The sequence below is a fragment of the Saccoglossus kowalevskii genome, chromosome 9 (genome assembly GCF_978046115.1).
Source record: "Saccoglossus kowalevskii chromosome 9, keSacKowa6.1, whole genome shotgun sequence".
Taxonomy (NCBI): domain Eukaryota; kingdom Metazoa; phylum Hemichordata; class Enteropneusta; family Harrimaniidae; genus Saccoglossus; species Saccoglossus kowalevskii.
In genome coordinates this window covers 11,809,279-11,837,089 of record NC_140649.1, presented here as the reverse complement: position 1 = coordinate 11,837,089, position 27,811 = coordinate 11,809,279, and the positions used below count along the sequence as shown (strand labels likewise).

Sequence of the window (27,811 nt, the reverse complement as noted above, 5' to 3'; positions counted from 1 at the left end):
ATTTTCTAGAACAATGCACAACCCTGATTAATTTTGGGTAAAAATGTGTGCATATTAATCAACTAATTTGTATAATTAGTTAATTTTCAGCTTTTAGACTGATATCGGAAGTACTAATTATCCCATTTCAATGAATCCTAGTACAAAGATGTTCTAGGACAATGCACAGACCTGATTAGTTTTGGGTTAAAATCAGTGCATATTAATTAGCCAATTTTCAACTACATATATACACTAACATAGGTTTATATACATCTATAATAATTACCTAATTTGCATAATAATTTATTTTTAGGATTGATCATCACATTGTAATGAAACTAACCCAACTAAACCTAAATCTATGCATAATAATTGCTTAATTTGTATAATGATTCATTTGGTTATTAGAAGTAGTCCAAAGACGTGATTAGTTTAATGTTGCATGCATGCATATTGTTTATCTATTATTAGCTTATTCCTGATATCTTAAAAAGTCAGATTTAAATTGAATTCATCACTCTAATTAATTAAAAACCATGGATGAAAAATCAAATGTATTTTCTGTATGTATTATAAATTTTGATAATGTAAATCACATTGTTTTCATGTTGTGCATCGCAAATAGCAGACAAATATTAGTTGCTAAGCTTCTCGTTTGAAATGCAAATCTTAAATGTTGAATTAATTTTAATGTGTCTCCCATACTCTCAGCACACGGGAGCTTTCTTTGATTTTCTAGACAAATAATGATAATTGATAAGGAAATGGAGAACAATGCGTTTGAGTTACACCAAACTGGAAAAAAACAAACATATTCTTAAAATCCAAACTTGTCCGACATAACCTCATTGAGTGATCGGCAGTCAAACATTTTCAAATGTATCCCTTCTCCAAGCACCGATATAACTGTTCAGAATTTGACGGGCGCGCCATCTAACGGTAAATTCGGTCAATCATGATGCTTGGCGACATTGTAGATAGATATCAAATCATTTATGAAGCTTCATGAAGTTATTTTCTGCGTCTGTCATCGCCTCTCAGCTACATGCGTTTGGTTCCACTGGTTTAATTATGTATAAGTCATTATTATCAAAGACTTCTTTCAGTACAAAAAGTGAAAATCGTTTTTAATACAGTTTGGACAGTAATTAAAAAATCTCTCTCCGTCCAGATATTTAAAATACATAAACTGTTCTTGGAATTATTCGTAGTTTAAATAGCCAATATTTGATTGTCAATGTCAACATCCAGACTAAGTATATGACGTCATAGTTCTCGTATAGCAAGCGTATAGGCGTGGCTGCTAGGTCCATATGAGTAACAACAAAACTCATTATGTACTATGTATGTACAAACTTTCGAACCATACCAAGTGTCGATAATACCTTTAACTTTCAAAAATAATTTATTAAAAGGTAGAAACTTCTAACAATGCAGGCATATATTTACAAATTGCTCTGTGACATGATGGTCATTATCAAAAAGCACAAACTCAATGCAGACAAACTTTTATGGTTAGTACAAAACAACACATACTGGTTGTTATTGTCACAGAATTAGTTTCTTTTTATTCAAACAATCAAATCATGATAGAATACCAAATAGAGTTTTCAGCTGCAGTACGAATGTACTTAAAAAGTTGATTCTATGCGATCGTAGATGTTCACCTAACAGTCGGAAAACTATTTTGATAATTTACCATATTTTGTTTAATTACGGATTTGTCTCGAAACAATAAGTTATATGTTTACACGCGGATTTAACTTAAATATAGTAAAAATAACAATTAATGCACTTACATCATGCAACTATTATTTATCGTAATAAATTAACGTGGATTACGTATGCAATAATTGCAGTCATACCAATAATTAAAACAATCTTGCCATCGGAAGACGTGATTGCCACATATTGACTGGGGGCTGTGCTCAGTATACCTATAATCCTTCAGTCTAGTTGTTTCATATACACACTATGTATCCGAGGCGTTCCTCGTGGAATGCGTATAATCAATCATAAGAAGACGGGTTTTCAACTCCCTCTACCACTTTATAAAGATTTTCGGGCCCCGTTTAATTACTTTCCTCTACGTATTTTACCATGACTTGTGACAAACTCTTAATAGCCACTAAAATTCAAATATTATAATTATAAAATTACATACATCTTATCGAGTCTAACTACTTTTCGGAGAGGGCTTACTTACATGTTTCTTGAACAGGTATAATAATAAACCTCGTCGGTGGTGTGAAAGTCTTTACTTTTAGCCTTGCTTCTGTTGGGAAACGGGAATCGTTTGGTTAAAATAATCACCACAGTTGACAGTGAACAAGAAGGGAAATGTATTATGTAACAAATAAACAATATCGCAGAAACACAGAATATGTGATTCATAAAATGAACACTAGGGGGCGCTAATCACAAATATACAGCAACACAAGTGGTTTCTCTCATTCCAAAAATGAACACTGGGTGGCGCTAATCACAACTCACAGCAACACAATGAACTCTACAAGTGGTTCCTCTTATTCCAGAAAAAAATGAACACTAAGAAGGCGCTAGTCACTCAGACTTCGTATTGAAATAAATGAATGAAATCAAAATCTCCATAGTTTTAGAAACATTTCCACTCTCCGACGAGTAGCTATGTAGTTCGGCGGGTGTCTTAATAACTTTCTGTCACACTGATGAAACAGTGCACTCCAGTTTAAAACCGTGTCTGTGCACAGGGGAAATCAGCAACCACTTTGCTAACCCAGGCGTGACTGCAAATGACTCTTCCAGGTGTCAGTGTCGTAACCCCAAAGAAATACACATTTATTCATCGAAATGTCAGCTAAAGTAACGCCTCGCTGTCCACTTCCCTCATTCTTCTGTTACGAAATCTTAGAAACTCTATCCTAAATCTTTAAGGCGTGGCTGAGTAAACATGCGATCAGCCAATCGCTGCAGTCGATTGCACGATCACGTGATTACCATTTTTAGTAATTTTAAAAATCGCAAGTTGAGTGTTGCTTAAATTTGTCGAAAAATGTCAACCCCTCGTTTATTTTAGTCAATTGGCCCTGTTACAAAAATGGACTAGACATAATAACGGTCGTCATACCCTCGTCATTTTCAAACTGCAGTTGAAAAAGTGATTCGCTCAAGGAAGACACTTTTGATTTGACAAAGTCCATCAAAGCGTTATAATTAAGTTTTCCGTCCGTGTATTCCTGACGTACTCTCCCACCTCGGTATAAAATCTGAATTTGATACATAATGTACCAGTAATGTAAAAAAATTTAGTTTGGCTCAAAACTGTCGCGAAATAGCAGCGCGTCCAATACTAAGGAACTCTATTTTGAGCCTTCCCGCCAACGACGAGTTCATTACATGTAATACCTGGGCTTACTGAACACTCGGGAGTTGTTTTGTAAATTGCGCTCTGTCAGGTGGACTCAGATGGTTAAAACAATTTAAAATAACACTTTGAATGCACATACAACCTGTTAATGTATGATAATCAACCCGTGTCGTTTTGAAAACAGCGTTTTACCCGCATCTAGCAAGATGATGGAATGATCCCAACTATGGGCCTGCCAATACAACGGCGCCATCAAGTCTAGATTGGAAAAGACCCAAGTGTTTTGCAAAGTTCCAAGATATATTGCTAATTGACTGTCCGAATAATTCTCAAAACGGCTGTAAAATAATACACGAACATTTCCAAAACTTCCACGACTCGTACACACGTGTACTACATCACCCATGGTCACTTTCCCCGGAACAAAATTTCATCATTAGACTAGGATCACGGTCAATCGAATATGATAATAATAAATAAGTCTAATCTTTGACGACGCCATGCTTGAGGGCGCTGCACACTATTACCCTGTTAGTAAGCTGCCATATATAGGCGCACATGGGATGGACCCTTAGTAAAAATCTAGTCACAACTGAAATTGTCAGTTCATGTGAAGCGATATTACCTTTCAATATTTTTTATTATTTACTTTATGTTAAATTGTACTAAGAATACGTTCATATCTTAATTGCCTTTGATTTCAGCTATGAATCATATTAAATGCATACATGCGACGCCCTTGAGTGCCTGAAAGCTATACCGATGAAACATGGTGATGTTACTGTGTTGTTTATTAACTCAAAACTCATGTACTTCCAGCGCAACAAAGGCATTACCTTCGTCTTTATAAATAATCACCGAGCACAGTGCGTAACGACGTCCTTTGAAAACGTTCGAATGTTAGTCAATTGGCCATTAATATGAATGCCAATTGGGGAATTATTATAGACGAAAAACAAATTATCTGGATATAATAAATCGAGATCCCTAGATAGTAAGTTTACCCGAATTTACAAGATTGGTGGTAAAGTGTGGTTGATGTCATGCTCCAATTTCGTTGTAGCTTCTTATGTATATTCAGATAAAAAACAAAACAGATTAATTTTGCACGAGTTGTTGTGAGGGCGCTGTACAAGGAAATAAAAGTGTTGACATGCTCCAGTACACAACCAAGATGGCGACGTCGAGGAAGTAGGGTCCCGTTCGGGGTTGCGGTAAATACTTAATAACATTCGAGATATGAGATAACTGGACGATTTAAATCACTTGACTGTCCTTTGAAAATATCGTAGAAGAAGTGTATCTGAAAAGTTGCACACGTAAGTTTAAATGTTATTTTAAATGTCAACCTTTCGATTTTTGACTTCCAAACTTTTGTTTCCACGTATCGTTTCCTGGTTCAGTGGCCGTAATAAGTTATTTTAAAATCTGCGGGTTTCCCAGAATATGGCTATATTTAGATACGTAAATGTACTGTATTCTAGATGCACTTAGGTGGTCGTGGTTTGGGGAAATAAATTGTTGATTATGTTAAGAAATACTACTATCTCATCCTTTTTTTTAAACACGCTATACGTTATACGAATCAAGCGATCTGTGTTGTGCAGACATATCTGTATTTCACGTTTTCTGTATAAATATATATATTCAGTTATTGTGTTCAAGGTACCAAGCTTTTTCCAGTTGTAAATTGGTACTATTAATAGAATTCAGAATAGAATAAATATGTGTAGAATAGAATAGAAAAAAAACACTTTATTAGAAAATTCATAATTTGTAAATACATGTATGTGAATTTATCTGAAGAAATGAATTCGAACAAAAAAAGTAAACTGAAAACCAATTCAAAATTTTAAAACAGACCACATCACAGTCCTTCTATCCCCGATCTGGAAATAGCTAGCTTCCTTTTGTCTTGAACCATGTTGCGGGTAAACAAACCCTTCACACCCGGACCGAGGTTGTCAGGAGGTCAGACAGTTTACGATACCATCAAAATACTCATTAAAATGGGCAAATTTACTGTCATACAAAGCGATATCTCATTGTACATGTATGACAATACTGTTACCTCAAATCACGGGCAACTACAACGTAAACAAAATTAGCACTATGAAATTTTGCGTTATTGAACCCCGGTACATATCAAAACCAGCCTACCAACTGCCATGTGAAGATTAATATCAGGAATCATGTTCATCTTCTAGTTTTAATAGGGAAAAATCAGCACATACCAACATGCTGACATCGCTAAACAAATCTTGTCAAAACGGCGTTGTTCATATTAAGGCCGTTGATCGAAAAACCTGTGATATTTCTGATTATTTGGGGTTCATAACAATTCAAGTCAACTATACAACAACTAATGACTTTATTCGATACATCAGTGTATAACAATGCTTCAATTTTTGCATATAAAGAGATTTTTGTAGCACTGAATAGTGAACATTGTCATTTCAAAATGTCGCCATTCGCATTTGCAATCGAAAAGAGCATCCATAGAAATCACCCAATTTAACATTAATAAAATACGGTGTTACAAATAACAAATCAGCCCACCAATTTTTAATGATATGTCTCGATTATAAGATGTTAAAATCAAAAACAAATATTGGTTTCGCGGCGTGAAGAAGGGTAAATCAAATTTCAATTATTCCAAATCGCTGTTGGTAAAATGTCGTGGTTAAAAAAATTATGTGGAAAAGCTTGAATTCTGGAATAGACAACTAAGTTGTAAAAAAACCACATAGCACTGGCGATGTTTAGCACAATAGCAGGTATTGCTGGTACCCCACAACCCCGAGGGGAAAATAGACGTATACTAGAGCCCGAATTAGGCCATGCAATATGTGTTTTATAACACATTACACATAGAATTGCTGGTGGAACGTGCATAGATCGCCTGCAGTCTTCTTCTCGACTTCTTCACAAAACGATGTAAAGACGCTTCTAGAAAACCTGATTGCATCCTTCGTCTTCAGTGCATCTTTATTTTCTACTAGTTAGTCAAGTTCTTCTTCTGAACTGAAGCTAAATCGTCCAGTCTATCGAGGCGGACCATTTATATCAGCGACCAAACTAGCAGATGACATATTGGAAATCACACGATCAGAGTGACGTCATTCCCGGGCAATAGTTGATGTACTAGTCTCCCTAGAGAACTAGTAATTTCTATGGTAATTTAGCCGATAACAGGTGATCCTGTTTTGACCTATTATGGTACAGTATTAACGAGTGATGTGTTATAACAAAAAATGGTGACTGACTAAATTATCGCTCATTAAAAAATGACGATTGTCAAAAATGTAAATATTAAGTACAAAAAAAGTCGAAAAATGAATGTACCATGTACATGTATTGTTATAAAGCACAATGCATTTATCACTGCAATCATAATTTATTATATATAAACTGTTACCTGTCATGCTATTAACTCACTTATTTGTCATACATTATAACATATTGTAAACTTATTATTTGTTGCATTTTACCAAAATAGTTTCTTTGCTCCACAGGAAATTCACAAGAACTCAAGACATACATTATGGCTGTGTCTCTAAACTGGCTTTACCTGTGGACTTCAATTGTTGTTATTTTCATATCTTTACATCATGTAAAAGGTAAGTCTGGGTGATTCACACAATATATTTTTCAACATTTTTTTTCATAAAAATGTTTCTTATTGTTATGGAAAGTTAAGAACAAGACTGATGCAAGTTTTCTACAGTGAAGGTGGAATTATCAGCATGCTATAATTTCTGATAAACATGACATGTATGTTAAGTTTGGAGGATATACTGTTCAACAAAATATCGGCATCTAATTGGGATTGAATTATGCTCCCTTGCTGACTAATTTGTATGAAACTGAATTTCTAAACTAATTGTGTATTGTATTGTATCGTTATCGGAAGACCAAACCGTGTCTGTATTTCTGTGATGCTATTCACATAGTTAAACACAAAAAGTAAAAAGTAAAAAGTGATATTTTCGACTTGTTGTTAAAAAACACAAGTCTGATTGCTTCGATATTATACATGTAGGTACCTCAGGTAGACCTCTATCAGATTTGTTCATTTTCCAATGATATCTTCAGTTCTTTAATTGAAATGTGCATTGCTAACAGCAGAGCTATCTCAGCCGAGAGGCTGCTTGTTAAATAGTTTCTTCTTTATTCATTTTCAATCTCGTAAAATTGTTATTATATCCGCGGGTACTGTAATTACGCAACTTGTATGCAACTCTGTACTGGCTTTGAATATATCAACGTCGTTTACTTAGTGCACTGCTTTTCCCATTACGCAAATTTGTTTACAATATTGTACCGGCTCTGAATATTTCAACTTCGTAATGTGTTGCTTTCATGATAATTAGTTTTTTTTTTAACCACGCGTTTGAATTACGTGTGGCATTGGGCAATGACCTCCAGAGTTCATGCACTGATATTTAAATTCGGGCCACCCAGCTTGACGCAAATCAATATAGTTACTTGTCATTTGTTCAAAAAATCTTTCAACTCTCCCAAATACCATGGATGCGAAGAGTTAACTGGGGGTAAATGAAAAGGAACGTCTTTCTTGGACAAAAAATACGTCAGTACAAGATTATGTGTGCAAGGTTAGATTTATAGAACGTACATTACCGCTTAACCCTGTGGTTTTTTACCGAATCCGGTATAATGAAAATGTGACACGAGGTCAATCGCCCAACCAATCAAAAACGTGGCGGTTTACTTAAATGACATATATAGAATAATGGCGGACACACGGTCGATGCAACCCTGTGGACCAGCGGCGAAAAATTTCCATCACGGAAATTCGTAATCGATGTGCTAACCGATGGATTTTTATCGACTGAGTAATAATATTGCCTAACATCTGTAGTGTCGTGGGGGAATGATTTTTTTCAGGTCAAATCTTTACCGAACCTAAACTGCTTGCTAACTGAAAGGCGGTGATGACGGAGATCATCTGCGATTGCGGCTACACCAAGTACTGATAACATAAAAGCTCAAACAAAATGTATATTTTTATTGTCTTCATGCAATATATTCTGAGTTATCCACTTTATTCTGGCCCGCGAATTAATAGGATACAATTTTAAACATGTTTTTGAACGCCGCAAATTAAAAGGATACATTTAAAAATTAGCGTTCGAAAATAAAATGGGTGCGCGAATTAATAGAGACCGTGAATTAATCGAGTTTTTACGGTAATAAACACAATATACTACTTGTATGTCAGAAATCAGTGAAAATAAATTCCATTCAAAACACCCAAAAACACTTTTCAACGAAAATTAATGCCAGCTAAAGTAAAGTATTTTACAGTATAGTTGTAATAGGTATATTATATACAAATATGTTCTTTGTATTGGTTAAATCAGTCACTGTAATAAGTATGTTTTATTTTCAGGTCAATGTACTGCATTCCCAACTACACAGTTTACACAGTCTGTGGAATGTTCTGATGGTTTAAATGATACCAGTGTATGTACATACATATGTTTAGATGGATCTACATTGACTTCAACTTGTAATGGTACTTTATGGACAGTTAACCATGTTAGTTGTAGTGGTGAGTATAATTATTATGGTATTATAGTATATTTTTAGCTCCCGTGAAATAGAGCTTATGTGGTACCGGTGTCTGTGACTCTGTGACTAAAATTTGTTCCACTGATAACTCAAGATCTACAATTTCAATTCAAATGAAATTTGGCACACAGCTAATATATGATGAGTAGATGCACTGATTAGATTTTGGTGCAATTCCATGCATATTAATTAGTCAATTATTGCATTGATTAATTTATAACTTAGAGTCATTAAAGTTTCTTAACAAATATTTGACGAGGGTGAGTAGCCTAATTTGCATATTGCAATAACATATTCTGTCGCCAAAAAAACTGGTAATATTTCATTGGAAGGTCTGCAAATTTGCAAATTTTAGTATATAATGATTTATTATATCATGGTGGATGTTATTTGAGCAGATACAGCGACTAAAAACATCAAATGTATGCGAGTATGGGGAGTATGTATGCGCAGTTACAAGAGTGACGCGGCAATTTTTTCGGTTTGACGAAAAAGCAGTACCCTTCCCGATTTTCATGAACGCAAGTTCAATTTCACTTTGTGCGTCATATTCATCAATAGACAAAATCGAAGACAGATGTCGTACAACTTTCTGCCAATCTTGATTCGTAAATGTGCTGGTTACATGCACAGTGTTCTCCTTGGGCCTGCGTCGCTTAGACAATAGCCGCGTAACTTTCGTTTTGCTCGCAATTCTGCAGTGTTTTCATCAGGTCTTTTAAGGGTATCGGGTCCGATACTGTTCTTTCTTTCCATGATACTGTTTCTCTCAAGCTGGGCCGTTTCCAGGCCATTGTTTTGCAATGATGAATCAGAACAGAACAATTCGTGTGAACTGATCAATCCTAACTTATTATCTGGATACTCGTATGCGGATACTTCGGCCTACTTTCAAGCATGAATATAGAAGGAAGTAAACGATTTTTTTTCAGTATCCTTCCAGACTTTGCAAGAAATTTATATAATAATCACAGTGATCACTACTATTGGGTTCAAAAATTATTTATGATCATTCAAAATATAGTGGCCATGGCTGTCGGTTCAACCATGTACTATTGTGACGCCACGAGCAGAGAAAAGGAAAGCTGAATCCCAGCGTCTGCACTTAATCCATGTATAAGGCAGACACCCGACAGCAACAGCAATGAAGTTTGTCAGTTTTATTCAAGATATAAATTTTCTATTTTTTACGCATTGGAGCTACACATCGTGATTGAAAGCACTTCCAACATGATCTAATTTGTAAACAATCCCTTTGCACACGACTCCCAGTCGCATGGTTTCTATCTTACTCAAATAAAACGAAGCAGTTGATTCCTATTTTTAGCTCCGCTGTCGACTTTGTCGAGTGGAGCTTATCATATGAGTGATTGTCCGTCGTCGTCGTCGTCCGTGGTCGTGGTCGTGGTCGTCGTCCGTTGTCGTCCGTCGTCCGTGTCAATGTTTTACTTTTTCGACTTCTTCTTGAAAACTACAAGCCTGAATGCTTTGATACTTGGTGTATATGTACCTTGGGTAGACCTCTCTCAGATTTGTTCATTTCATGATGATATCTTCAATTCTCTAATTTTGGTGAATATTTTTGTCATTTTTAGTAAAAAGTGATATTTTCGACTTCTTGTTGAAAACCGCAAGTGCAATTGCTTTGATATTACATATATAGGTACTACATGTGGACCTCTCTCAGATTTGTTCATTTTGTAATGATATCTTTAATTCTCTAATTTTGGTGAATATTTTTGTCATTTTTGGTAAAAAGTGATATTTTCGACTTCTTGTTGAAAACCGCAAGTCCAATTGCTTTGATATTTACATATATAGGTACTACATGTCGACCTCTCTCAGATTTGTTCATTTTGTAATGATATCTTCAATTCTCTAATTTTGGTGAATATTTTTGTAATTTTTGGTAAAAAGTGATATTTTCGACCTCTTGTTGAAAACCGCAAGTCCAATTGCTTTGATATTACATATATAGGTACTACATGTGGCCCTCTCTCAGATTTGTTCATTTTGTAATGATATCTTTAATTCTCTAATTTTGGTGAATATTTTTGTAATTTTTGGTAAAAAGTGATATTTTCGACTTCTTGTTGAAAACCGCAAGTCCAATTGCTTTGATATTACATATATAGGTACTACATGTGGACCTCTCTCAGATTTGTTCATTTTGTAATGATATCTTTAATTCTCTAATTTCGGTGAATATTTTTGTAATTTTTGGTAAAAAGTGATATTTTCGACTTCTTGTTGAAAACCGCAAGTCCAATTGCTTTGATATATTATACATATAGGTACTACATGTGGACCTCTCTCAGATTTGTTCATTTTCTAATGATATCTTCTGTTCTTTAATTGCCATGTGCATTGCTAACAGCGGAGCTATCTCAGCCGACAGGCTGCTTGTTGATATTTTTAAACAAAAATGCACTCATTAAACAAATAGTAAATATGCGAGTTTTTTGTTTTTTGCTGAACGAAGACAAGGAAGACAAAATGGCGGTAGTTTTGTGTAGGGTCGATCACGATCTTCGGTTTGTATCAAAAGCACGTCTCACAAATGAAATTTTTTTTTTGAACGATAATTTGATAGCAATTAAACAAATTTCAATCATTGGCGTATGTAAGGGCTGGATCACTTACTTTCAAAGGGCTCAAAGTCCAGACGATCATTAAACTACGATGTTTTTATTTATCTGTTCTAGGTATGTTTGTACAGACTTTTTAGTTGTACTATTTTGATTTCATTTCAAGAATCTGTCAAGGAAACGATCTGTTGTTACTTTACATGTTCACATAAGTTTAATTTAGCAGATTTTACTTGTCAGCGAAAATAGCGAAATTTGCCCATTGCGTCAGGAAGATCTATCCCGATTTGCTGCACTGAGGTTAATTGCGGTTTTAACTACTCCATCGCTAATGACACTAATTACCAAGAATTAAAAAAAAACAAGTGAAATTAAGTCGCATTGGGAAAAAAAACCATAAGAAAATCAAAGCAACAATTATTCAACTGCAGACGAGACAAACCCCGACCTCTAGAAATACCTCATTCATAGAGTGCTCTTTAGTGCCCTTTGTTTACAAGTATAGTGTCCTTGCATGTTTTCCAAATGCCCATATCAAAATCATGCGTTTCCATATACAGTATGTCATAGATTCTCAGACATCTTGATCAATTTTATTGATGGATTGACCTACATGCAATTACATTCAATTATTCGGCAAAGTCTACACCTTTATAATACATGCTCTGATCACACGGGAGCTATTTAGCCTATTTACAGTTTAACTTTGATTCATAATTGTCATTTATGGTTGAATAGAAACTTCTGCAAAAACAAATTTATAGTGCAAATTAAAACAAAAATACAGTATCTTTAATATTGTGTTATTTACTTCTAAATCTACATTAAAGCTTCCAGTATTTGTGCAGCAGGTTACTAGTAACAGACTGGTAGTAAATGCCAAAAGTATGGAACCAGTGTCTAAGCTATACAGCAATTGCTCCTGGTTTGCTGCAATTTATATTGATTCAGCTTCAAGTTTAATACAACCTCATAAATTCTAACTTCTATTAAATTACAAAGACCTTAATAACCTTTAAATCATTTCTTCTATAATTGTAGGTAGTGGCAAATTGTCTGGCATCATCGGCATTGTTGTTGTCCAGCATTGTCATAAACTTTTCTTGTGGACTTGATAACTCCAAAAATATTCATCATCGCTATCAAACTTACATATACAGGTTACTCTATGTGTAGTTTAAATATGGTTTTGTTCCCCATAATAACATCACTTTTTATTCTGTACTATTTCTACATGTATTCTCAAAAAATCTAATATGCCACTGAACAAACCATTCATTCATACATATATGTATTCGCCCAATACATCATCTGGTTTACCAATTTTGTCAAGCCAGTCTTGCAATAACCAATCTGCTCAGAACTATACAATTCTTCCCTCCTTGCACAGATACATGTAGATCACCATTGGACCACAGAGAGCATTTACTAACATTACCTGGTAATGATATTTTAACTGATCTCCTCACCTTGTATAATTCACAAACTCAAGTCTATTACCTCATTCACTAATTTTAGACTATATGCATTAGCGATTTAGCATCTAAATTGCATATTATAACAGTGAAAAAACAGTGAAAACAGTAAATATTGCTGCTGCATAAGTTCACTGCGAGTTTTTCGAATACATAATATTTAAATACACCTCAAACAAAAGAGTTTGTGAGATGTGTATAAACAAAGGTCTAATGGAGCAGAAATGCACTTTCGGATGGAATGCAACAAATACATTGTATAATGAGTTGCGTACCTATCTGTTCTATAAATCTGCAGAGAACAAATTTATGGAATTGTTGAGTTGTTTTCAGAATGAAAACATTATTATACCAGTAGCACAGTTTATAAGTAAAAAGTCAGGAAGCAGGATCTTATTTTACATTTTAATGCCTGCTGTCAGTAATATTAACTTTTACTTTTTTTTTCTGTTTTTACTTATTTTAGTAATCTCATATTATGACAGAACCCCACACCCTCCCCATGGCTTTCGTTGCGTATGGAAGTTATTTTCACGAGTGATGCGGTATATCCTGCGGCCGTACTTTCACAAGCGAAGTGAGTGAAAGTACGGCAGAATACACCGCATCTCAAGTGTGATATCGATGTTGCTTGCTGGTCGTGGATTTAACGAGTCTTGGTTACCAGTTAAAATGTTACTTATTTGGCGTTAATAAACTATATTTCGAACCGAGTAACGTCGCAACGTTGCCAGCAGAAACCTCCTGGTAACTTGATGTTGGCGGTTGCGGCTCCAGAGTAATCGCTATTTTTACTGCAGGTGGATCTTTCGAGAGCCCTTCAAATCTTATAAAACTCAGTTTCCAGGTGATCAACATACATTAAGTTCTCCCAATCTTAGTATTCCATGTGATGTACATCTGACATGCCAAAAATGTTGTTGAACGATTTGAACTGGATAAAAATAGCAGACGAGAAATAGTTCATAGAAATAGTTCAGTAGCCAATGGAAATACAATGTTCATTTGCATATCGACCATGAAAATACCAAAAACATTATTGCATGGGTGATATGCAAATTAGTTTTCGTCAAAATAAGTGACTGCCTAAAAGTACCATTACTGTTGTTAAAATTTCATTTCACTACTAAGGCAAGTATATTCATGTATCCTAAAGGAAAAATATCGTACTTCTAAATATTGTTTATTTATGGTGAATCTTTTGAGAACATGTATTTCACAGTTGCATGTGAATTACACGCCAGCTATTTTAAAGAGTGGAGAACACTGAAGGGTTCTGGTATTATGAGATGTCATTATTTATCTGTTGTGGTTTCATTTGCTCTTTGTGGTTGAATCCAATTGGGTAAATGTGTCTATGACAATTCATTTTCTCATTTACTTCTTAATATATTCAGAGAACAGTTCCAATTGATAATTATGCCTCAATTAATAATTACTTAGATAAAAAACAGAATTAGGGAGATGGAAATACGATGCTCGCACAGGCTCAAATGGTGAAAAAACAGTAGGTACAAGTATAGATGAAATACATGTATGCTCATAATTATTAAACACTATTTTCTACAGCTATTGGAAATGTTAATTGCTGTTGCTGCCTTTCTTAAAAAAAAACAACTGTTTGATCTTACTTGTGATTAGTGCTGGCAATTTTTGTGGCTCAGTGATGTATACAATATACCAGTCCAATATACCTGAATACTACTAAGTACTATATAAAGTCATACATGTATGTATTATAATTTTCGATTGCATACCAAGTATTGAGATTAGCGTGTAGTAATTATTTAGTTACGATTTAAATATACCCAGTAACTATTGTTAGGTAACTTGATCTCTGCTAGATATTCACTCAATATTGTTCCAGATCTGTGTTCTGTCTTGTCATTATATATTTGACTACCAAACATGTTCTTAAAGAAACTGTTGTCCTCTTTCAACCATCATGTTATTTGTAAAAGCACAACAATTCTTATTCAATATAGGTTGTGTTATTTTGTGATTCGATAAAATTTGACGAATTGATAGTCTAAAAACCAGAAATCGTAATTTATAAACATGTCCAGAACAGGGATAAACAGGGTGGTTTTATTCAAACTTCCATAACCATGTTAGTGTTTTAGTATTTTTACTCAAAACTGACATGATACCAATTCATGCAATTGCACATAATTTTGTACACTCATAAATAAAAGCATATTTTCATGCATTTACTGGTTGAGACATATCATTCTCATTTAGCGTGGCATTGGAAACAAAACAGTTTGGGATACATGGACTGCTTTTCCTGCTGTTACAGACACATTTGTGTGTACATTATGTAATTACATTACTAAAAAAATTAACATATTTTTCTGAATAATGTGCCTGAAAAAAAGAAGAATATTCACTACATTCAATTACCCACCATAGACCCCGGTCAGTCAAAATGACTATTTTGAACTGTAGGCATTAATCAGCCATTCTGCCAATGACGGAGAGATAAAATCTAGACCAGAGGAAGCCCCATAACCCCAAGATTCGTTTCCCTTATGTCACAAACCACGTGATCGAGGTAATGTGGTGACGCCATCTTACCCTGATATTCACTCTTTTCTTTATCTCCACACCGACGGGGATCAAGTCTAGCGGCTCTGCCTGGAAGGCCTGCCGTTTTCTGTCGGGGTTTCTGGCTTGGGTTGCTACCCAGGTCGCGGTAGCCGATACTGTGGCTGGTAGGATAAGTTTTTCTTATTATTTTTACTCTCGTGTCGTTTTCCCCTTTGTGTGTATAAAAAAATAAAACCCGGCGACGCATTTTAACCACGTTGTTGGTTTCTTTGTGTCACCATTTCCAACTGTATTTCGCTTCCCTCATGCATGTCGTGTTCATTTTTATGTTTCACCAATGTATTTAGAAATGGATAGATGACAGCACCAGGGGCTAGCTGCCGGCTTTGTCTCTTTCTTCGAGGCGACTGTACAATGGTTATAATCAGAATTTACCAGCATAGAATCTGCATCCAAAATGCTATTTTTGCCTTCAAGGCGTGTGTTTTCACTGGAGTTCTGAGCCCTGGGATGTTTTCCAGAGCCATGCAAATCACTGAAACTTACCACGTTGCTCGTATTTCACAGCAAGGTCGTACAACCAGTAAAAATCGGTTAAAGTGAGTTGCGTGTTGGCATGAGTGGAAAGTCCTCACGCTCGGCTACCGATGCTTTGCGTACTGAGACGTTGAGTAGGAGGCCCGTCGGTGGAGGTACCGATATTTTTCGGTTTTCCCCCTGCTGATTGGAGGGCATCCTCACAGTCTGTTGTTTCAGGTGGTGGTTTACCCGTTCTTACAGGCAACAACGAGGCTGTGCCTCTGGAGGTTTTTTCTTCCTAAGGGGCCCTATGCGAGTCCCTTTGTGCATCCGTCCTCGCACGGCGCCAGGTTTGCCTCTGAGGGCTTTGGTCGAAGGACTGTCGGGGCAAATTGTGTCCCTGGCAGGCTGGGTAGATCAGATGCAGTCAGAGCGAACTGTCTCTACTGTGGCCCCTCAGTCAGCAAGCACACATTGGCCTCCCCCCTAATTTCAGCCAGACAGGGTTCGTTGCGCCGTACAGGACTCAGGAATTTACCCTTGAGTCTGGGCTCCGCTGTGGATTTTGACTTCCTTCTTGCAGACCCACGGGCGTCCCCAGAGGGAACCGACCCTGTCATGAGACGCATAGTCGAACACGCTCTCGCTCACATATTTAAGTTGAAAGGAGACAGTTTGTTCGCGTTAGATACAGCCTGTACCTCGGGCAGTCCCTCAGAGTCTTCCATCCGTAACGACTGGTGAGCCACACCTTTGGGGTGATACAGTGTATTATCGATGTAAATGCCCCCACCCTTGATCCTAAGGCGACCACTTACAGTTGCTTCAACGCTTATGGGATCACGGGCATCAAGATCCAAAGCAACCCCATCGGCTTGTCTCTTCCTGTCCGTCTGAGTGCGGAGTGTGGCGCAGGGCATGCAAATGGTGTTGATGGGCGGACGTTGGTCAGCCACGGAGGAGGTAACGCTTAAGGCCCCCGGGTGGGGTGAAACTTATGCAACACTTTCCGCTGGACCAAACGCTACCCGGTTGGTGTGGTTTTGGGATCAGACCCCAAAGTGTGGGATGAGACCAAAACACCCCTAACCGGATCCCAAGGACACCCGCGTTTCATGGGCGTTCTCGCCAGGTCAATCTGAGACGAACCATCACGCCTTGAGGGCAGAGTTGCTTGAGCGCGTTATTGTGCGCGCCCAGGACTCAGTGGTGGGTAACCACACATCTACGTGCGACATCCCCTTATGTCACCTGGCTCTCTTGGCCGGGGCCACTACTGTGCAACGAGACACAACCTTAGACGCTAGTGTTTCCGCCGGCAAACTAAGTCAGGGGGTACGTCCCCACCTAAGTGACACAGACTGGACATCTTCCACCTCTTTGTTCGGGGAATGGCGGGTACAGTTACGCAGCTTCGGAGTGCATTGAACCAGAGGGTTCAGATCAAATCCAGCCAGTTGGCCCTGCCAAGGGTAAACGGAGGGCACCCCAAGCACAGAAAACACAACGCCCTAGCCAGGAGGCAAGCGCTCATACCCTTCCACGGGAGGGAAGAGTAGTGGTGCGGCCCCAGGGAGGAAAGAGCCATGTGTTGGCTCCTCACCCTCTTCGGGCGGTCATCCACCCCGGCATCGGGGGAAGCGTGTTTGATGCTTACCTCTGCGACCGGGGGGACAGGCATGTGTTCAGCGAGTGGCCAGGTCACAACTTAGTGACTACTTTAGGCCTTTGGGAAACTCACCTCATGGGAGAAGAGATCACCCACACCTCGCAACTGCCGAACATATCCCTGTCGTACACAGATTGCGCCGGTGTAGTCCGGTTTGGAGTCAACAGGTGACTGATCCCTGGACCTTTCCAGAGATACCACTGAAATCTCCATCTCCCCCGTCACTGTCTCCCCAATTGGGCACTGCCAGGGGACTCCTGCAAGGCGGAAGCAATCAGGCAGGAAATAGCTGTTTGCTGGAAAAGGGCGCCATACACAGGGTAGATCAGCCGGCATGAAGTCCAGGCTTCTACCCAAATGTTTTTGTAGTACCAAATCTACAGGTGGTGGGCATCCAGTTCTGGACCTAGGCAGACTGAATCTGTATGTGCTCCTCGATCGGTTCCACATGGAGACGCCATTCAGCGTTTTCTCCTTCCACCGTTTTGACTGGCTAGCCCCACTAGACTTAAGCGGGGCCTACCTCCACATACCGATGCACCCAGCGAGTTGCCATCTCCTTCTAATCGCCCAGCTGGGCCAAGTATTCAAATTTCGGGTGCCCCCCGTTCGGATTATGCACAGCGCCCTACCACCAGAGTGATGAAACAGGTAGTGCTGCTGCTTCACCAAATGTCGGTACACCTCAATCCGTACCTAGATGACTGGTTACTACACAACCCTGACAAGAGGTTGTTAGCCAGGCTTTATTTCACCAGTTGGGCTCTTTAGTAAAACAGCAAGTCCCATCCCTACCCAATGCACAGTTGGTGTTCCTGGGCATGGAGTTTGACACAGAGGTATGCTTGGTATAGCTATTTCAAGCATGTTGCTTAGCGCTAAGCAGCCTAGCCGAACGCCTAGTCAGCGTTCTCTCAGTGTCCCTCCAAGAACTAATGCGGATCATTGGAATGATGACCTCTACGCAGCCTCCTGGTACAACGCTTGGTTGTTACAACGCTGAGCTCTAGTATGGGAACTAGATAGGCATGTAGGTTTTGATCTCGGACCAAGTGAAGAAAGCCCTGCCCTGGTGGTCGTCACTATTCAACCCTCTGTGTGTCCGTGCGTGCATGCGTCCGTCTGTGCGTGCGTCCGAACCTGTATCTTAGAAATGCCTGGACCAATCACAATCAAACTTCACACATACATCATACATGCTATTATACATATGTATGTCAATTTGTTTCACGATCTGATTCAAGATGGCCGAATGGTGGCCATTTTTGTGCTAAAAATCATCAAAATCAAGCATTTCTCGACTGTTTACAGATGGATTTTGTTCAAACTTGGTATTTACATTAGACATACTATGTATAGTAACCAGCTATGGTATAGTGTGTATGTAAGGCATTGATAACAGAAATATTCTGTTTTTTTTCATTTACTAATTAAGTGTGAAAGATTGTCTTGTGAAATTAATTAATATTATTTTCCAGCATGTGCTGATGGTGTATGGGGTGTTAATTGCCAAGAAGACTGTACCTGTATCAGTGGTTCAAGTTGTAACAATGTCAACGGTGCATGTACAGCGTGCGGTATCATTGAATGTGACAAGAGTAAGCTATTATATCCATTATCATTATACGTCTACTGCTGTTAGCATGCTTTGTTTTTCATTGGCAACCGGAATTTGCATAAAAAATTTTACTGTTATATAATGTAATGAAGAACATTGCAAACCTTGGGCATTTGAAGTTAAAAGTTATGCATAAACAAATATTTTTTTCAGAATTAGTCAAATGACAGTTGCTCGCTGATGAACCTGCAATTGGGCATATGACATTAAACAGCATTTGTGAATTCCATTAAATTCTGTCAGTTAAGACAATTTTACATACATGTATATCTACATTGTCACCAAACACCAATATATATATATATACGACTACATGAGTAAAGTTCACTCTACAGTACTGTTTCGTAAGGTACATGGAGTACCTCACTCATCAGGAGTTAAGACTTTATTAAATAAACCACCGAAACAGACTACGTTATAAGCGCTACAGATTTGCATAACAATGGAGTGCGTTTACGATATTAAAACTAGTTGTTGCATAGCAACGATTTGGCTCTGTGTCTACAGGAAGAAAAAAGCTCATTTCTTTTATTTAAACTACAGTAATGTGGTTGGAAAATTATAATATATTTCTCTTTAATACATAAGTTGCAACGTTTGCTTGAAGTATTGTATGGTGCAGCACGCGATAACACTCTCCATTTGATGTCGTAATCAATGTTATTGTCTTTTAATGACCAAGCGTATTTACTGAGCTCTGTTGCGTTTCTCAATGATTGGTTGCGTAGCGATGCAGTGTGGTTTCTGTACCGGGTTTTAAATTCATTTCCTGTTAGTCCCACATATGTTTCACACTTGTTGTTGTCTTGCCGTCTGATATTAGCTTGGTAAACCAAGGCCGATTGTAAACAATTTCCGTCTAAGGGGCATTCAGATTTCTTACGGCAGTTACATAATCTGTTGATCTCGGTACTGGGTGTATTGGTGTTGGCCGCTGTAAGTTGTTGTTTGTTTTGATTGCAGATTATTTGCTTCACGTTATTCGTACAACTGTAGCTCAATTTGATGGTGTTACGGCTGAAAATTTTCCTGAGTTTATTTCCCTGTTGGAAACACTTATCAACCAGGGTGAGGAATCTTCTCCCGACGCTGTTAGTGACATTTTTACTGACGGGAGGGTTAAACCAGAGGATGTTGTTACGAGGTCTGTTTGTTCTTCTTCTTTCCATGGGGGGTTCGAATTTGAGGTGATAATCATATCCACTTTGATTTAGAGCTGTCTGGTAAGGTGGCGCGGCTAGATCAAAGTGTTTTTCGTCTGATGAAAGATATGACAATTGTTTGTTGATTCCTGCCGGTATATTCTTTGTGATGGAGGGTGGGTGGTTGCTCTCTCTATGTACGTATAGTGGGTGGCTGTTGGGTTTAATATATGGATTGTAAGAGCTGTCAGTGAGGTTGAATGTGACGTCCAGGAAGTTGACAATATTTTTATTAGCTTCGATTGAGACTTTCAGACCGTGTAGTTTGAAAATACGACAGATGGCTTTTTTTATTCTTTCAGTTTCTTTGGGTGTGTTGTCTACAGCGGCTAAGCCATCATCTCTGTACAGGCCGATCATTTTTCCGCAAATATCATGTAGCTGTGACAATAAAAAGCATCCAACTAATTCACACGTCTCTGCGCCGTCGAAACTGCCCATACATGTAGTTACGTCGAATGAGCTGGTGCTCTTCTTCTGCCAGTAGTGGCCATTATGTGATAACAGAGACTTTTTTGACTGTAGAATAATATTTATTTCTTCTTCCGAAATAAGGTCGTATGAAGAGGCAAAGTGTAACGCTTTGAGAAGAAGATCTTGGTTAATGGATGGGTAGAATTCTACTATATCAAAGCAAATAAAACGATGTTTTTCTTTGTGTTCGATTTTGTTGAACCATTCTATTACAGATGCGGTGTTTTTCCATTGGTTTGTTCTTGTTCCTGTAATAATTTTCTTATTGATCCTGTCTAAAATTTGTTTACTTACTTTGCCAATTTCTGGTTTGGTAGGGTTTATCAATTTGCACGCAGGATTATTTGCAAAGTTTGGTTTGTGGTCTTTCAGGGTGATGAAGGCCTCTCTATTTGCGGTGACGTCGACGCGGTCATCGATGTCTAATTTCACTGCAATATTCTTGTCTTCTTGTCTAATTTTTCTAGCTGTATCTTCTGTGGTTTTTTTGTAAGACTTAGTTATGTTTTTCTCCAGTAGTTTGCTGTACGTTGTTGGGTCCATCTTGTAGAAGTTTGTTGTTTTGTCGGCCGGTACAGTCAATGTGCTGCTGTTTTTGACTCCCATGTGCGAAGCACAAAATGGGAGTCTTTGCAGTTAGTGTGTCTGTATGTGTGTATGTGTGTATGTGTGTATGTGTGTCCGACTGTTCCACTGCTATCTCAAAAACCATACATCGGTTTTTGATGAAACTTGGTGCATAGATGCTCTGGGCCAATGCGCAGATTTGATTAGGTTTTGGTAAAAATCCATGCTCGTTAATTACCTAATTTGCATGATAATTAGCTAATTTTTAGCTGTTCTATGACTGTTCCACTCATATCTAAAGAACCACTCATTGGATTTTGATGAAACTTGGTACATAGATGCTCTGAACATATGCGCAGATTTGATTAGTTTTTGGTAATAATCCGTGGATACTAATTACCTAATTTGCATAATGATTAGTCAATTTTCGGTTTTTCCACTGATATCTCAAGTACTAATCATCACATTTCAATGAAACTTGGTACATAGATGTCATACGACACTGCACAAACCTGATAGTTTTTATGGTAATATCAGTACATATTAATTATCTAATTTGCATAATTAATTAATTTTCAGCATTTGATATAAGTAGTTAGCATTACATTTCAATGAAACTTGGTACTTACATACTCAAGGACTATACAGAGATTGATTGTTTTCGATAAATATTTGTGCATATTAATCACCTAATTTGCATAATTAGTTAATTTTCAGCTTTTCCATGGGTATCTCAAGTACTAATCATCGCATTTCAATGAAACTTGGTACATAGATCCTTTAGGACTATGCAGAGACCTGATTAGTTTTCGGGTAAATAATTGTGCATATTAATTACCTAATTTGCATAATTAATTTTCAGCTTTTCTACTGATATCTAAAGTACTAATCATCACATTTCAATGAATCTAGAATTATGCAGACCCAATTAGTTTCCGGTAAATATTTGTGCATATTAATCACCTAATTTGCATAATTAACCAACTTTCACAGTGACACTGATATCTCAGGTACTATACATCACATATCAATGAATGTACATGGATGCTGTAGGACAATAGACAGACCTGAATAATTGTGGGTTACAATCTGTACATATTAATTACCTAATTTGCATAATTAACCAATTTTAAGCTTTCACACTGATATCTAAAGTACCGTAAAAACTCACTTGACGTAAACTTCCTCATGTTTCACGGTAAAAGCAAAGGTCGTGGCCGAGTTGTAACTCAAAATCTAAACAAAGTCATCAATCAGTGAGTATTATGACAAGCAAAACAAAACATCAAGACGCGGAGAAGAGGTCAGCACAAAACTAATAGGTCAAAAGACAAAGCTGTCTCGCACTACCTAGGAAAACTTGCGAATGTTCGAAGTACAGGTACCCATTGGACAAAAGATACATGGAAGTTTAGCAAACTATCTCCCCGACCCAGTGCAATGTATCCGGTTAGAATCAAAGCTCACGTGTCCCTTATTTGAGGGACCAAATTCTGCCGTAAATTCGCCCTTGGATTAAAAAATAAAATGGGATTTAAGAAAATAAAATGGGACTTTTAAGGTGTATTTTGGCGTCATTTTTCGGACATTTCAATCAATCCTGCCGGCTAAAATAGAGTAAGTTTTACCGTAGTCATTGACGTCCGTCTATTCAAGAGTACACGTGTATGATTTTTATCGTGACTAGCGTGAGCGGGTAAGCTTCCTTTCGAGAATGAGCTGTTATCACTGTGAACAATGTTAAATTATTCTTCAGATGACCTGTTTATTTTTTAAAAACAACTAATTTTTTTATTTAAAAAAAATCATGCCGTTTTCGCATCAAAATCCAAGCCAAAATATCGTACTACAACATCAATCTCTTCCGCATTGCGCTCAATAACATTAACATATTTAAATAAGCTATGGTAATTTGAACACGTTGGCATCATCCAGCTTTTTGATTGGTTAATTAGCGATTTGACCTACTTGACCTAAGAGAACATGGCGGATATCCTACAGCATCAAACGTTTATACGAGACCGGAATCATTCGCTTACGATGAAACTAAGTTGACTTTTATTTGTATTTCATAACCATTCAACAAATTTATTTTGTGTACATTATTATAATCACTACTGAGTACAGTAATAATCAACAATTCAGAAACGCAGCATGCCGAGATTTTTGTGTTCGTTTTTATTTGAAACTTCGTTTATTTAGAATATATTTTCGTTACCAATAAAATAAAAATCTCTCAGTCAATCAGAAACCCGGATTCATGCCTTCGAGGAAGGTCCCGTTTGAACGCTCACATCGGGTTTTTTTTCGTTTGGGGGAAAACTAAAACTGGTCGCAATTTTCGAATAAGAATGAGTCGGCAATTTTTAGTGGAGTCGAAAATTTGGAGGTAAATAAAACACCGAAGCCCGGCAAATAAATAGGCGGACGAATTTTTAGAGGGGTCGAAATTTTGGAGTTTTCACGGTACTAATTATTCCATTTCAATGAAACTTAGTACAAAGATGCTCTAGGACAATGTACAAACCTAATTAGTTTGGGGTAAAAATCTGTTCATATTAATTCCCTAATAAGCATAATAATTCATAATGTTTTGGTTCTAATCACATTTCAATTAAACTTGGAGACATAGATTTTCTGTTACATTGCGCAGACCTCATTAGTTTTACACTCAAATCTGGTCATATTAATTTTCTGATTTGCATAATTAGTTTTCAGCTAAGTAATTTCGAATTATATTTAATGTGTCTCCAATACTCTCAGCACATGGGAGTTCTTTCTAAGCTTTCTTTGATTTATGCGTTTGACGTCGCTGTTGAGATCATTGAGAAAATTACTACTCACTGCTTTAAACTTGGTGGATCTGTAATGTAAATCATGCCATCCTCAAATTCTTTTAGTTCGTCTATGGGTGGAGGGTTTTTTGTTGAATTGAAGCCGTAGTTCTGCTTGGTGGTTGAGGCCTTGTTCGAGTGTAGGAAGAAGTAAGCTTTCCATCGCATTCTTCGTATGAAGTGTGCCGTTTTCTCTATAAGGCGGTGTAGATAATCTTTCTGGGTAGGTATTGGTATGTTCTTCGTGGAGTAGCCAAGATTTATTTCCTCCATTTATTTCCTCCTATATATATATATATATATATATATATGTTAATTCCATCACTCAATGTGACTAAAATTGCTGTAGGCTAGTTCCAGGGCCAATTTTTATTTTACCATGATTGCAAGTTGAACGTTTTGGTCACATTTGTACATGGTTTATTATTTCTATGTCTCAGACTACAGGAAGTTGGTAAAATATAATGACACCATTAAAACCACCACTGAAGTCAAGTATGCTACCTGATTCTGTTCAATCCACTCAATATACACACTTGTGTGTATACCTGACTTTGGCGGTGGTTTATTGCTTCATTATACAATAGTAAAATTTTTAGAAGATTTTGTAGAACTACATTTGCTGATTGCATACTATAAGTAGTTCATGTACACAATGTACATGTATGGTGTCACCTTTCATGAAGTGATCCTCTTTAATATAATCTAACTTTCCATCAAAACCTATAAATATCCATCTGGTTCAAATTTGGTATTGACATAAAAATGTAAATAAGTTTTCTGCAATTTTTGCCTCATAATCTGGCAGAAGACAGTTCATGGAATACTTGTGTGACTGTTTATATTTTTGTGATTGTGAATCTAACCATTATTTACTATTAACAAGATGTTTTAAGTTTGTTTTGATAAACCATTTACATTTTTGTATTTTTTATATAGGAAATCTCCAAGTTTCATTGAATCGCCAGGGTACATATAACATCGCCCACACTGATGTTTTAGAAATTATCTGTAATGTAAACTTACCAAGCAATGAAGTGTCTGTATGGTGGAATGCACCAAACTATTCATCAGATCCTGTTGTTCCAGAAAATGGTATATTCACCTTGAGTAAAACAGATTTACAACCAGAAAAGGACAGCGGTGTGTATGGGTGCTATGCTGAAGCCAGGAATGCAGGTATTGTCGTCGTAGGAAGTTCTACTGCGAGTGTTACAGTTGATGTACAAGGTAAGTGTATTGAATATTCAGTACTTTCAAATCATATACTGTTCATTAAATTTGTATAATATGTTATAGTTGATCTCAGCAGTACAAGTTACTGAGCATGCTACTATAACAACCTATACATCATCTGAAAGCTTAAATATAGGCAAATACGTGAGTGCATACATGTATATGCTGTAACTATGTTTGTCTAAGGGTGATAATGAAAAAAATGACACTTGGTTGTCTAATCTACTGTGCTGCTAGTCTAGTAGCCATTCTAAGCAAAGCTCTTTTTCACCTTAATATTTATTTAACTACTTAATATTTATGAGCATTATTCTGTTAACTCTATGGTATTAATGTTCACCAATTGTGGTGCACCTTTTCATTGAATTATTCCCCAGTATTTGTAACTATTTAGGTCGGAAGTACGATTCTTTTAAATTTGTGCAGTTTATTTATTTTTAAATCCAAAATGGTGTAGAATAAGTATGACATATGGACCAACTAATATGTCCCTTACAGACTCATTTTGTTAAGGTACCTGGAAATTTACTGTTAAATTAATTGTTCATGATGTTGTAGCTTGTCTCCTTTGATGAAGTGAGGTCTTACATATAGGAAAACAATGTGTTTAACTTCATATTAGATTTTGCAAAGGATTGTGAGATGGAAAGTTGAACAATAGAGGGTGTTGGGGGAATCATATCTTTTGCGTACAACCCTGTGCTAACATCAACTGTAAACCTCTCCTCTTCAAGCAACGCATTTTAAAAAAAAATGTATGGTTATTCTGTTGTACTTTCCATTAATTTCACTGCAGGGACTACATGTACATTTTATGTCAACCAAACATATTTAAATCTTACTTCTACACAACTAATAATAATAACTAACACTACTGTAATATGCAAAGTAGCTAAAAAAGATTTTAATTCCAGTCAGCTTGGTGTTCCAGTCAGTCAATATACTGGTACCCGGTATAATGTGATGTAACTAACTAAACTGTGATTAAGGTAGTTTGCTACCATTAAAACAATACTAAGATATCCTTGAAATCCAGAAAGAAGAGTTGGGTTACTGTAATGGGTCATCGAACTAAGTTTTCTGCAAACTACCTGAAAAATTGATCAAAAATGTTTTTTTTTAAATTTTTACAATTGGTTCCTATGGCAAAAACATTCCATCATATCTCAAAATTTTGGTCAGTGACCTATGCTAAAAAAAAATAGCTGTCATGAAAAATTGAAGAATTTTGAATATTATTATAAGTTTATTCATGAATTAATTTGTTAACATGTAATTCTATGAAAAATTTTCCAAAATGACTGCTTTTTAGATGAAATTGCATTATGTTTTCTTGGAAACAAATCCTTCTTTCTCCATGAAAACTTTAAATATGAATGACGTGCATGTATGTGAATCATCACACAACAATTTATGAATAATTTACTGTTACTGCTCTAGCTGGCTTTCTTGTTACTAGTTTCTCCATTTACTTACACTACCTGTTCTCAGAGAGCTGCTATGAATGCAGAAGTGTAACAATACTTCTTAAAGGTGACGTGCACCTGGGGGTGGGGGTGATACCAGTATACTACTTGTTTGTATGTGCATACTGTTGGAACACACAGAAAATGATGATATATTTCATGGATAATGTGACAATAAAGTACCATATCAGCTAGTAATATTTCACACTAAACATCACAACGGTAAGTTATTAAACACAACATTTTTTTTTCCAGTTCCTGCAACAATAGTTGAGATACCAGATTCACAAGAAATTGAGATATCTAGTTCTCCACTTTTTACATGTAGTGGACATGGTAAACCATTGCCAGAAGTGACATGGCAGACAATTAACGGAGGCCCTATTTCTGAGTCTGATACTGAGATCATAGAGGATGGTTATTTTATGAATAGTACACTGACATTCAACAGTGTAGATAGAAATGACAATGGTATATATCAATGTGTGGTGAATAATGGATATGATGATGTGAGTGAAAACTTTACTCTCACTGTCTTAGGTATGTATTATACAAGTTTATCAATAAATAAGTAAAAAATGTATTTAAATCTCTATAGGACCATTTTTGTGAGTGCATGTGAACAATATCATAATTATGGGATAGATTTGAATCAGCGATCAAACACGATTGATTTTGTATATAATAGTA

The 27,811-nt window shown here is 36.8% G+C and overlaps 1 protein-coding gene across 1 annotated transcript in view; it reads left to right on the top strand.

Annotated features, from left to right (window-relative positions):
• Positions 1-4,495: 4,495 nt before the first annotated feature.
• Positions 4,496-27,811, top strand: part of LOC100370277 (protein sidekick-2-like) — a 46,844-nt gene continuing 23,528 nt past the window's right edge. Inside the window, exons 1-6 of the mRNA XM_085503926.1 lie at positions 4,496-4,647; positions 6,844-6,948; positions 8,742-8,903; positions 19,203-19,322; positions 25,359-25,649; positions 27,377-27,661. Of these exons, the coding sequence (XP_085360052.1) occupies positions 6,873-6,948; positions 8,742-8,903; positions 19,203-19,322; positions 25,359-25,649; positions 27,377-27,661 (934 nt within the window). The 5' untranslated portion in view covers positions 4,496-4,647; positions 6,844-6,872. The remainder of the gene's footprint in view (positions 4,648-6,843; positions 6,949-8,741; positions 8,904-19,202; positions 19,323-25,358; positions 25,650-27,376; positions 27,662-27,811) is intronic.